Genomic DNA, 11,550 nt, shown 5'->3' with positions numbered 1-11,550 from the left:
AAAGAGCCTTTTTAGTACCTACAAGTATTAGTAGATGTAGAAGTTGTAATAATAATAAGTAATAACTATCATTACTATTATTTATTGAGTACATATACCATGTAGTGATGTTTAATAATAAATAGTAAATTTTGTCGCTATCATATTTTATAGTCATTATTGAACATATATTTGCGTGCATTATCTGCAGATTAGTAATAACTGTGTAACTTTTAATGACCATAGATTTATAATTAAAATTAAATATTCAATACAATATGTTCGTCTTTCATGCAATCATGGTTCATAAAATTAAAATTATGACAGTTAATAAAATATTTGACTTACGTATTTCTTGTTTGATTCTCTTAGGTTCCGGTTCTATTTTAGATCCACCTTTGGGCTTGCGCTTCCGTGTCTGAAAATCAAAATTAAATATTTAAATATTGTATAAAAAAAATATGTAGGTATATATTTTATGGTCGAATCTCCTCGAGGATTCGGAGTACAAAACGCATAGATAAACAGGGCGAGATTAATTTGAGTAATAAGTTGCGAAAGTGAGTTAACATAGTCGTATGCCTATCAAAAATAAAATTATAATCACCTGGATGGAATCCTTTTTCATCGTAAGTGGTCTCTTAACACCGTGTAACTTAAAGTACAGACCACATGCGTTACACACAGGCTCACCCACTTGATTTCTACGCCACAACGACGTGGTGGCCGTTTGGCAATTTGTGCACTGCAACCCTTGACGCCTAGATGCATTTTGCTAAAAAAAAAAAATTAAAAAATGTTAACCGTTAGCCTTACGCTTAAGTAACACAGCAGGAAGGCTTTTTTGCGCTAGTAATTATATGGCTTTGTTGGGAGAATTCCAAACATGCAGTACAAAGCGTCTAGCCATCGGGGAACCCAGACCGGAAGAGCCCGACGCGATTTCAAGTTTTGTTTATGAATGAACACACAGATTAATAACCCCGTATCTGTGTTGTGACAGATTAGAAAACGGTCATAATAACTAATAACGTCATAATCTAAACAAATGTTTTTAAAGACGGTGATAATGGAAGCCGGTGAATTTGATTATTATTAGTATATTAGTAGCACGTGTTACGGTTAGTGAAACTTTATTATGATTAAAAGTGTACATTTCTTCGCCACTGGTATTATATACAACGCCGCCAACTGATATCATAATATAATCTCGAAAGATACTATAGAGTAAATACTGTAAACTTAATGTTTAAAAATACATACCATTCTTCTTGTGGTTTTCTCTTCTAATCCGCCGGCTCCGGATGACCTTGCAAAGCTGGCAGGCACATGATGATACAGAGGACCCTTATAGAAATCCCCAGAACTGGAAGAGCTCGGGCCAGAAGCCACTAGAACAACAAACAAATAAACTATGTTACAATTTACTCTCCTTTTAAACGGTTTCAAATTTGAAAGATGACGACCGATTGGGTGGAAGACAGTCATCGGGGAGTCAGTGACGTACAACAAAAAAAAATATAAAAATGAGAATAAAAAATGTTCACTAAAACGGCTGGTTACCAGGTATTTCTACAAGGGCTCTCATTTCGATATGATGCGGACGGGAAAAAAGCTGTTAGAAACACTTACCTGGGGAGCTGTAGGTACACGATCCGGTAATTACAAGCTACTATTGGTAGTTTTGTTTATGTATACCTACGCGTAGCGAGTCTATAATTCTTTATGTTTTTTTTTTTATATTCGAACGCACAAAGACGGAGACAACAAACAATGATAGCGAACCAAAGCGCATACATGCATATTATATTGTTTATAATTTTACGGAGGTGGCGGCGTGTCACAAAAATGCATAATACGTAAGTATACATTGCATCATCTATACCATTGTAGGTCTATAATATATTAATATTGTTAAAATACGCAAACGTACTACACAAGACGTACACGCGCCCACAAAACCGCAAAGGATTTTCTTTGCATTATCACTAACCAGCCGTTTGGGTTGTTTTACTAAAGGCCTGTTCATGCTGTTCATCTTGTAGTAAAGTCCACACGCGTTGCACAAATAATGACCGGTGCCGTCGCGCCTCCACAGTGGAGTAGAAACCGCTCCGCAGTTCACGCACTCGCGACCCTCGCAAAACATTTCCATCTCGTCGACTGTATAATATATGATTATGTATATATATGAATATATATGTGCATACACAAAGCAGACACGACACGATGTCAACACGTCTGCGGCAATCGCTTGCACCCTATTTATATATAGTTAACAATTTGAGGGGTGGTGGTGGTGTACGATAAGGGGAGAAGGCGTGCCTAGTCGTGTCAAGTGTACATATTCGCGACGCCTATTACGCTCGGCGGGGTTGTCCGAGAGACTTTACCAGTTTATCGATACTATAGTTTACCCCCCCCCCCCCCATAAAATATATAAATAATAATAATATATACATACGGACGAAGATGCGTTGGAATACAGACAAACAGGAGCTTGTTTTTACTGTGTTTATTATTTATATTTCAATTGATATAATATACGCTGCAGCACAACCATGCAAACGCAACAATCCCATTTGATTTCGTGTAAGTAGAGATCAATCGGTTTAAAACGAGCAGACCAATTATTATAAACGCGTAAACTGTTTACCGATATTGTATTTTTGTGTGTAAAACATCTAATAATATTTTGTTTTTATGGCCTACATAACGTCATATAACATATACAATATACATATTTTATTGAACTTAAAACACGGTAGAGAAAAAAAACACGAAATAACGCGGTTTTGAAGAGACGGTCGTAAAATTGAAACCAACATATGTGTTCCGAATAAATATATGCTAATCGATATCCCGGGGTGTCGTCTTCATCACACTTGCAGAGGGTTTTAGCGCCGCGACGGACGCACACATTAGCGAGTGGGTGATTCGATAAATATTTGACGAGGTGGTCCGAAGGCAAATATTAAAAAGGACAAAAAAAAGGGTCTATTAGAGGATTTAATATTTAAGGCCCGATATTATTTTACTGTCCCACCCCGACCGTGTCATATACACCACCGCCCTCCGAGGTCAACAAGCCGTGTCAACGTCAACAATCGTCCTGTGTAGCTCGTGACACGACCCTTCGCTGGCGGTGAACCGATAAACAGCAATATCGTATCGGTGGATTGATTACAATCGAGACAGACCGTCAACTAACCGTCATCCATCGGTCGTTCTGCGGAGTTATCTAAGGGCAACATGTGTAGACACAGATAGACGGGCGGTCGGCAATGGTGTCAATAACGAGAGAAAAACAAAACAACTTAAAACGCAGGCCACCGTACAAATGGCTTGAAAATAATATAACATTAAATAACAATTTTTTTTAGAGATTTCCATGAATATTTGAAAAATCGACACCATAGGAATGAATTCATTTTGCAAATAATCAAAATTATATAATTTACCTACATTCAATATAAATTTAATTTTTGACAGTCTACTGTACAACACAAGCAGGTCAGGCGAGCCTGATATGTGCGTACGAATCACCATACGTGACATTAACCACGTTCGATTAGTACTACAACAATTAAAAATGGCACGCAATTGCGATTAACACACGTAAGAAAAAATAACTAACTATATATAATATAACATAATAATATATACACATTTTTTTTGTGTGCGTTTTAATACGATCGTTACAATTATATAGTACCTACATATTATTATGTGTTATTTTAGAAGGGCATCTATACTGTATAGTGCGGAGGCTATTGATCCTGCTCGGTGCATGTATAATTTTTCGTTTCCAACATGGCCGTTGCCGATAACGAGCTTCCGTTTTCCGCGTGTAATTCGGGCTCTGGTGCATAATGGTTATCGAGGGAGCAACAAAATTTGTGATAAAACGGTAGGGAAAAAATACAAAAAAAAAAATTAACGGAAAACGCGTACAGAATAAATACGATGATAACAAAACGGTGACTTAACCTAGTTTTTTTTTTTTAATATTTATTGTACGCTTGTTATTATATATTTTATTATATTTACTATCGTATAGTAAAGAGACAAATCAAATAATTAGTGTACGCGACCAACTGCGAGCAAACGGCGTCGAACGTTGAACATCTAGTACACAATTATTACAATACTGGAAACGTTAACGATTTCGTTAGTGACAAACACCACCACGACGGGTCTACTTTTAGATTTACAATTCGAAAAAAAAACAATATTATTCCGAGTAAACACTGCAGTATATTATACTGTCGTGGTGCGTATAATAATATATAAATGAGACTAAACGACGTCAACATGTATATTATATGTATTTGTACACTACAGTTAATTTGATTATGTGAAAAGATAAATCCTGACGAGTCAATCTTGCATCAATAGGTTAAAAAATAAATACTGTCAACAGGCGATCGTTTTGTTAAGAGCTAGTATTTTTTTTTTAAATTTTTTATTCTGTCAACTAGTAAAGTTATTTAGAAAATATGAATGCAACGGCGTAATTGTAGAGTATGAATAATAGAAGTAATAATAGAAGTATATCTGTCAGATTCGGAAACGTGAGTGTAGATTTATGTACGGAATCTGTGGGCGATCAAATTAAATCATAAATACCGTGTGGCACAAACGTTATTACTTATATATTTATAAACTTAGTTATATAATATAATATATATATATAGATATATGTAATGGGCAATGAAACGGCATAAGACAAGTCTGCCCAGTCGGGTATTAAGTAGCAGCGGCGACGACGACGGTGGTGGTTTTGGTCCGGTTAGGTTTACCAGACCTCGAACACACGTTTTTATGACCAGCCGGCGAACATTAATCAAAGACAAGGGATGCACGATATTTGGACAAGAAGACGGGAAAGACACACACGTCGTATAATATATTGGCACGCACATTTACCCACGAGGGTGTGTGTACGAGAAGCGTATAATCAATATTTACGAGTATTTACAAAGTATTATAATATTATACATAGTGTTGTATTGATATCAAAAAAAAAAAGGCAAAGGGCAAAAGGCGAGTTCGCGAACACGTGTTACTTATGCGACACGGCGACCACCATCGCCGAAAACAAATGTACACGATAATAACATGTAAGTACGGGGTCTCGTGTGTGTGTGTGTGTGTGTGAGCTCCAGACGGCAGCAGCCGGTATCCCCTAAATGGGCGTTTAATTAATGGCAAACAGATATTATTATTATTGTATCGTGCATGAGATGTAAACGGAGACGGTTCCCTCTTCGATCCCCGGTCGCACACATTGTTTTTGTATTATTATTAAAATATGTACACACACGACGGGCAAGCCCGCAAAGGATTCCGGTCGCTTTGGGTGGGCAGTTTAGCGCGCGCGCCCCGAGAAAAAAAAACACCTACCCTATTAATCGGTCACCTCGCCACGGGGATTCGACGACAAACTATTCTATACGACTATTATTATTGGTTTTTTTTTCTATAATATTATGTAGGGTCGTAACCGACCCGGGGTCCAGACCGCGCGGCACACGCTTATAGTAGGTATGGAACACATCTTTTGGTATATACCGCGATACGCACACGCCACACGCATTCTCACACATGCACACACACATATAATATAAATATACAATTTATGTACAACATATATAATTAAGGTTTTGCAAGTCCACGATGGCATATTTTAACGACAGTCGATAATTCTCAGCCGGAGGCGGCGGATAAAATAAAAAATACGACTAGCCTGATAAAATATATAACATTATTTTTCCCAAGTTGATTTCCTGTAAACGTTTTATTCAATTCTTACGTGTGGGCCGGGACGTGGTATCGATCGTCACTTACAAAATATGTCTAAAATAATACATATTAGCATTATATCGTTATAGGTACTTACGTGCTGACAGTGAGGCGGCGGCCGAGAATGCGTTTGTCCGGCTCCTGCCCGACTGGTTGATCGGCATTGGAGCGTAGTTTATGGTGCCGTCGGTGTTAGGGTAACCGTGCGATCCGGCCACTGCGGCGGCCGCGGCCCACTGGAGCGACGAGGTGTCCGCCGGGCCACCGTTGTTGACGACCGAGGCTGTCAGGTGATAGGGCGTCACGCCGGGCGTAGCGATCGGGTGGTACGACGAAGGCGCTGACCGGGACGAACCGGCGGCCGTGTACGCGGACGCTGACGACGTGTGCGTGCCAAAACGCTGGGCGAAAGCTGGCAGGCCACCGCCGTTGTGGTTGGACTGCTGCTGTTTGCTTGTCGACGTCGGAGAATATCCTCCAGTACCGTCTTCGGATACTACTGCAGAAGGGAAATGACAAGAGGAAACTGTTAATGTTTAAGAGCGAATTTCAAACGGGCGAGTATGTGTGCAAGTATTCGTGTGCATTCATTAAGCAGAAATGTAACTGTCATTGGCTTACCTGTGGACCACATTTGATTGCTGGCCACGGATGTGATGATGTTGTTGGTCTGCTGTTGGTTGAGCTCGGGTGAGGACGTGAAGTAATGTGGCAGGGAAGTCGAATACTGCAGGCCGCCGCCGTTACTCCTCTGGTACATGGACGAACTGTGCGAAAAACAAAGTACGACGATCAGAAAGCTGCATGGCGTGATTAGTTTTGGTGGGCCGAAACGAGTGTGACCATCGACCGATGGAGTCACGACTTATATATATATATTACATGCATATAAGTAATAGATAGTATAAGGCGGGAAAGATACTTGGATTAACTGGGAGAAAGAGATAGGGGGTGGGGGGAGAAAGAGTGTGTGTATATGAGAGAAATTGAGTGAAAGACCAGAGGCACAACTGATCACTGTCCGAAGCGAACTGGCCTAACACCCGACAAGACAGCCAACCCGATGGTACGTGTCTCACTATGCTGCGACTGCGACCTTGAGGCCGCGGCCTATGTTTTCACCGGACGACACGTTCAGCCTTGGCGCCAAGCATCATAATACGTTATTAATTATTACAGACTTGTCAGGCGGCAATAGAAGGGGAGGGTGGGGCACGCAGTTTTCTATGACATTGGGTATACTTTGTTATTATTACAAATTACAACGCCGTCTTATTCAACACCCGATGTGGTAGCACAACAAGTTGACGGGGAGAGGAGAATGTCAAATCTGATCAAAACGAGGAGGGCGTACCCCACCGAGGAACACTCGAAAAATATTCAAATTTATTGCAATGGTTGACATCATTTTTCCACGTCGGTGCCCGCTTTTGCGAAGTAAATAAGACAGGTCCCGGGCGCCATGAAACCTTTACTTTAAGAGATCACGACAATAACCGTCTACTGCAGTACTACACTGAACTATACCTAACCTAATATAGGCGCAATGTTATTGCTGTGTTAACATGCCTAACAGGTATGGCAGTTCTGAGCCAATATTTTAAAACGACTGCGGCACGAAATATCAACTAAACGTACATATAAAGGTAGGTAGATAGGTAGGTACAGAAATACAAAACGACGTAATTGCAGCTTGAACGACGACACTCAAAGCAGAGAACAATGTTTTCTTCGACTCGTGTTCATTGTACGTTTAAAAATATTAAATATTTTATTTATCGTACACGACAATATTGTATTATACTCTAATGTAGTAATGTACCTTGTGTATGGTAATTGTGTGACCAAATACGTATCGGACAAAACACAGATTTTAAAATACTGATATCCCGTTACAATACACAAATTTAGTCGTATATTTTTCACATAAAAAAAAGCCACATCTAGGAGTTTGGACACTCAGAGAAATTCTCCCTAATTGCTGGACACTTTTTATGCTTAACAAATAATCATGTCTCGAAAATTAACCAGGAGACAACAGGGCAGAGGTGCGAAAGACGGAACACATGGGCTCACCCTATACATCTATTATATAAATACTATTTAGTAGTTTTAATTATTTTGATTTAACACACACACATTTTTGATTTTATGGAATTTGAATTTAATTCTTTATAATATTTTTATATTTCCAATTTAAATTGGTTTTAATGAATTTGTGCGGTATTGTAATATTTTTGGATGAGAAATTAGGCTACATACATTTGTATAAATCTGTGAAGTATCAAATTATTTTCGTGTACGGAATTGTATTATGTTTGTTCGGTTATGGAAAGCACCGAATGATATGATATACATCGTAATATTAAAAACCAATGGTCAACCGACCAGATGTAGAATCTCCCAAACGAACGGGTGACAAATTGTGAACAATTTTGAAACCAAAACAACAAACGTGATCTCTGGCTTCAAACATGCTCAAGAACGGACTTCGATCGTACGTGATCGAATGTGGAAAACGCTGCCGTCGCAGCTCTCGATAAAAACCGTACATACCGAATTCCCGAGAAAACCAAAAGGAAAGGATTTAACCTCAAATCGGTGAGTCGTGTTAATACAATTAATTTAATATTAACAATTATTCCACGTTAGGTATATACTATTAAATATGTAATACTATGAAATGAACACGGAAAACCGATACCTTATAGTTCATACACTAATCAGTAATCAACGTATTCGCTCAAGGTAATATATACATACGTCGAGGTGCACGCAGGTATATCGGCGTCGTGTCGGGTTACGCGATGTCGGATATCTACACTGCGCGCTAACAGAGTTTTGGCAGCGATCTAAGTGGTTTATATATTTTTTTTTTCATTAATAATCAAAACAAAAACGTCCCTTTGTCGATAGCAACTGAGAAATAATAATAAAAAAAAATACGCTCTGGTATTCAATGACACGAGATTACGATAGAGCGCGCGTAATAATATATAATATTTCCGAAAAGAACGTGTTTAATAACATTATGTCCTTGTCCTCGAGCGCCACCGCCGCCGCCATGATCACGTATTATAAACACTGCGAATTCGCTGCTGTTCACGGACAGTCTTGTGAAGATAAAAAATATAAATACAGAAATATATATATGTATATACTATATATAAATAAATAATAATATTTACGTTCGGACTATACACCAAAAACTACACCGTTGTTACGAAATCCGAGTGTTATGACACACATCAATAATAAAAGTATAATTATTGTTATTGTTCTCGCTGCGAAATCGGAAACCGATTGGAGTCGAAAACGGATTTCAGCAAAATCTCCGAATCAGCGACACACCGATCGCAGTCATCATATCGGGATTCCGGTCGGTCTTGTGAAGCTTTTCGAAGTGGCTTTTTTAGGCTCATTATATTTTTAAATGCGTAATTTATTAGTACCGCAATAGCCGATCGTTTCATTTACGAGTGTGGCATTGGAGTCTTGGGCCTTGCACTTTTTACTTCGATTTGGGTCTTCGAATTAAAAAAAAATATTTAAAATTGGTTTCAACAACTATAATTTATTTCATTGCATTATTTCAAATTTAACGTTTCTAGTAGAGAAATAACGAAGACATTTCTTAGAAATTAAGTAACGAATAACGATATACAAAATAGTACATGTAATAACTAATAAGTAAATAACTATAATAGCAGTCAAGCATTTAATAATGGGACAAAATAAAGAGGTACAGTTATACACTTATACTTGCTTTGACTTTTCTAGTGTAATTCAAAGACTACAAGTTTTTCTGCTTTTACCAAAATATGAAAAATTCTTCTAAAATGTGTTTATTTTAAAATTAATTAATATAGCAGTAAAAATATATGGATATTTTAAGGACACTTGTAAATATATAAATACATTTTAGGCTCCGCAAATATTTTTGCTCTGGTTCACGTAAATCCTAAGGACGAGCCTGTAGCCATGTACCATTTGACTGTTAAATATTATTTTCTTCCGAGCGCGATCATTTCGTATACCATAAAGGTTCCCACACACTGCAGCGGTAGCGATGGCGGTAGCGGTAAAATGAGTCCAGACACAATTTACCGTCACCTCGCCAGCACCGCCAAGACAAAAGAATTTTACAGCTACCGCTGCAGTGTGTGGGGACCTTTAGGCAGCGTTTCCCAAAATTTTCCACCGCTGGACCCCTTAACTTGTTGTCATAGGTAAATTCGTGTACCGCAAAAACCGACAGGCGAATCACATTGATGTAATAATAATAACCGTCCGGTGGGCAAAAAAAAGAAAAACCGTTTTTAATCATCGCCGAGGACGATGGACTCAGCTGCTGCCCGCAAGAGGAATCACACTCGGCAGAGTATACTCATGCTGGCGGCCACCTGCACCACCACCCTCTGTGTTCGATGTCGGCGGCGGCGGCGGCGGCTGTCTACTTATTCGGACCGGACAAAGTTCGTCCATTGTTCACCGACCGACGAGGTCATACTCCAAGAACGACATTATTATTACTGCGTTCGTTTTTAAATCGACGAAAAAGTGTATTATAATAATACTAATACGATTTTGGTTAAAATAAGTATTTATTATTGATTATTATGTCGATCGCCGATACGTGATGGCGGCGACAACGAATGCCAAGCGAAATGCTCTTCCGTCACAAACGATAACAATATTTAACGAATCAAGCGTGGTGCCCAAAACCGTAATTTAAAACGTCGTTCCGAATATTCAGCCCGCGATTCAAGTTCGAATACATGATAGCAATATTACTGTCTCGATATGTAAAAAATGATTTATTTTATCCGATGATACGGAAACCCGGGCGATCTCCTCAACCTGACTCCTAAAGGTACGGTTTCCCTGCAACGTCAGACGCGAGAACAGCATGGCTGCGTCGGACGCGGCGTCTAGACGCTACCTACGTCCAGACCGGTAGTGACGCTTGACGCTGCGTCCAGACGTTGCAGGGAAACCGTACCTTAAAGTAGGATTCACAGCTGCGTCGTGTGTCGATCAATTAATAGTAGCATTGCGATGAGGCATGGACATTACTTTTTTGGTACCATATAATAACAAAGTTGCAACTGAGTATACCGAGAAACAAGAATCGACTACAGCTCAACTTTTAAACCAATATGGTTTCCAGTAGTAACCACAGTAACCATCACGCCCTCGCACCACACGACACAGCTGAAAAATGCGGTACGACGATTGAAAACGTCTATCGAATGGTCTGGGGCGTGCGGGATAAACGAAATAACGTAAGATATTATAAAACGCGGTTACTGGTATACGGTATACGTAATAATAAATAATTATTTATTATACGTCGTGCAAAGTGTAGAAACGGCAGAGCGTAAACATGCGCCGCCACCGTCAGTTTCCTAGAACGAACAAAACCCGTGGGCGGACACACCGCCGTCGTCACCTCTCTCGGTACCGTACGTTGTCGTATGCGACGGAATGCCTAGCTAAGCACATCATCGCCGCCGCCGATCCTTTGTGAAGGAAAAAATTTCAAATGCATATTATTTTATTTATGATGATCGCAATGTCAATCGCACAGCACACGTCGTACGAACATGACGACTATTTTCTCCTCGTTATTATAATTATCATAACGATTTTTTTTTGTGCTAAATTCTTTCCTGTCTCCGATGCGGAACCCTCGTACCGATAGGTAGGTATTCAAAATAGATGCGATCCACACCACGCGGCACACAACCCCCACACCGTTCGATC

The 11,550-nt window shown here is 39.4% G+C and overlaps 1 protein-coding gene across 2 annotated transcripts in view; it reads right to left on the bottom strand.

The window, feature by feature from the left end:
- Positions 1-11,550, bottom strand: part of LOC111027781 (box A-binding factor-like) — a 42,497-nt gene that overhangs the window by 1,465 nt on the left and 29,482 nt on the right. The window contains exons 3-7 of one of the 2 annotated variants that reach the window (XM_022306198.1): positions 6,406-6,551; positions 5,882-6,283; positions 1,973-2,142; positions 587-754; positions 328-397 (exon numbers count right to left, since the gene is read on the bottom strand). In XM_022306198.1, coding sequence (XP_022161890.1) covers positions 328-397; positions 587-754; positions 1,973-2,142; positions 5,882-6,283; positions 6,406-6,551 — 956 coding nt within the window. Of the gene's footprint in view, positions 1-327; positions 398-586; positions 755-1,242; positions 1,371-1,972; positions 2,143-5,881; positions 6,284-6,405; positions 6,552-11,550 lie in introns of both variants that reach the window. The other variant, XM_022306199.1, reaches the window with a different exon arrangement.

Source organism: Myzus persicae, unplaced genomic scaffold, assembly GCF_001856785.1.
Source record: "Myzus persicae strain clone G006 unplaced genomic scaffold, MPER_G0061.0, whole genome shotgun sequence".
NCBI classification, from domain to species: Eukaryota; Metazoa; Arthropoda; class Insecta; order Hemiptera; family Aphididae; genus Myzus; species Myzus persicae.
The sequence above is the reverse complement of the archived record's forward strand: the minus strand, read 5'-3'. Positions and strand labels throughout refer to the sequence as shown.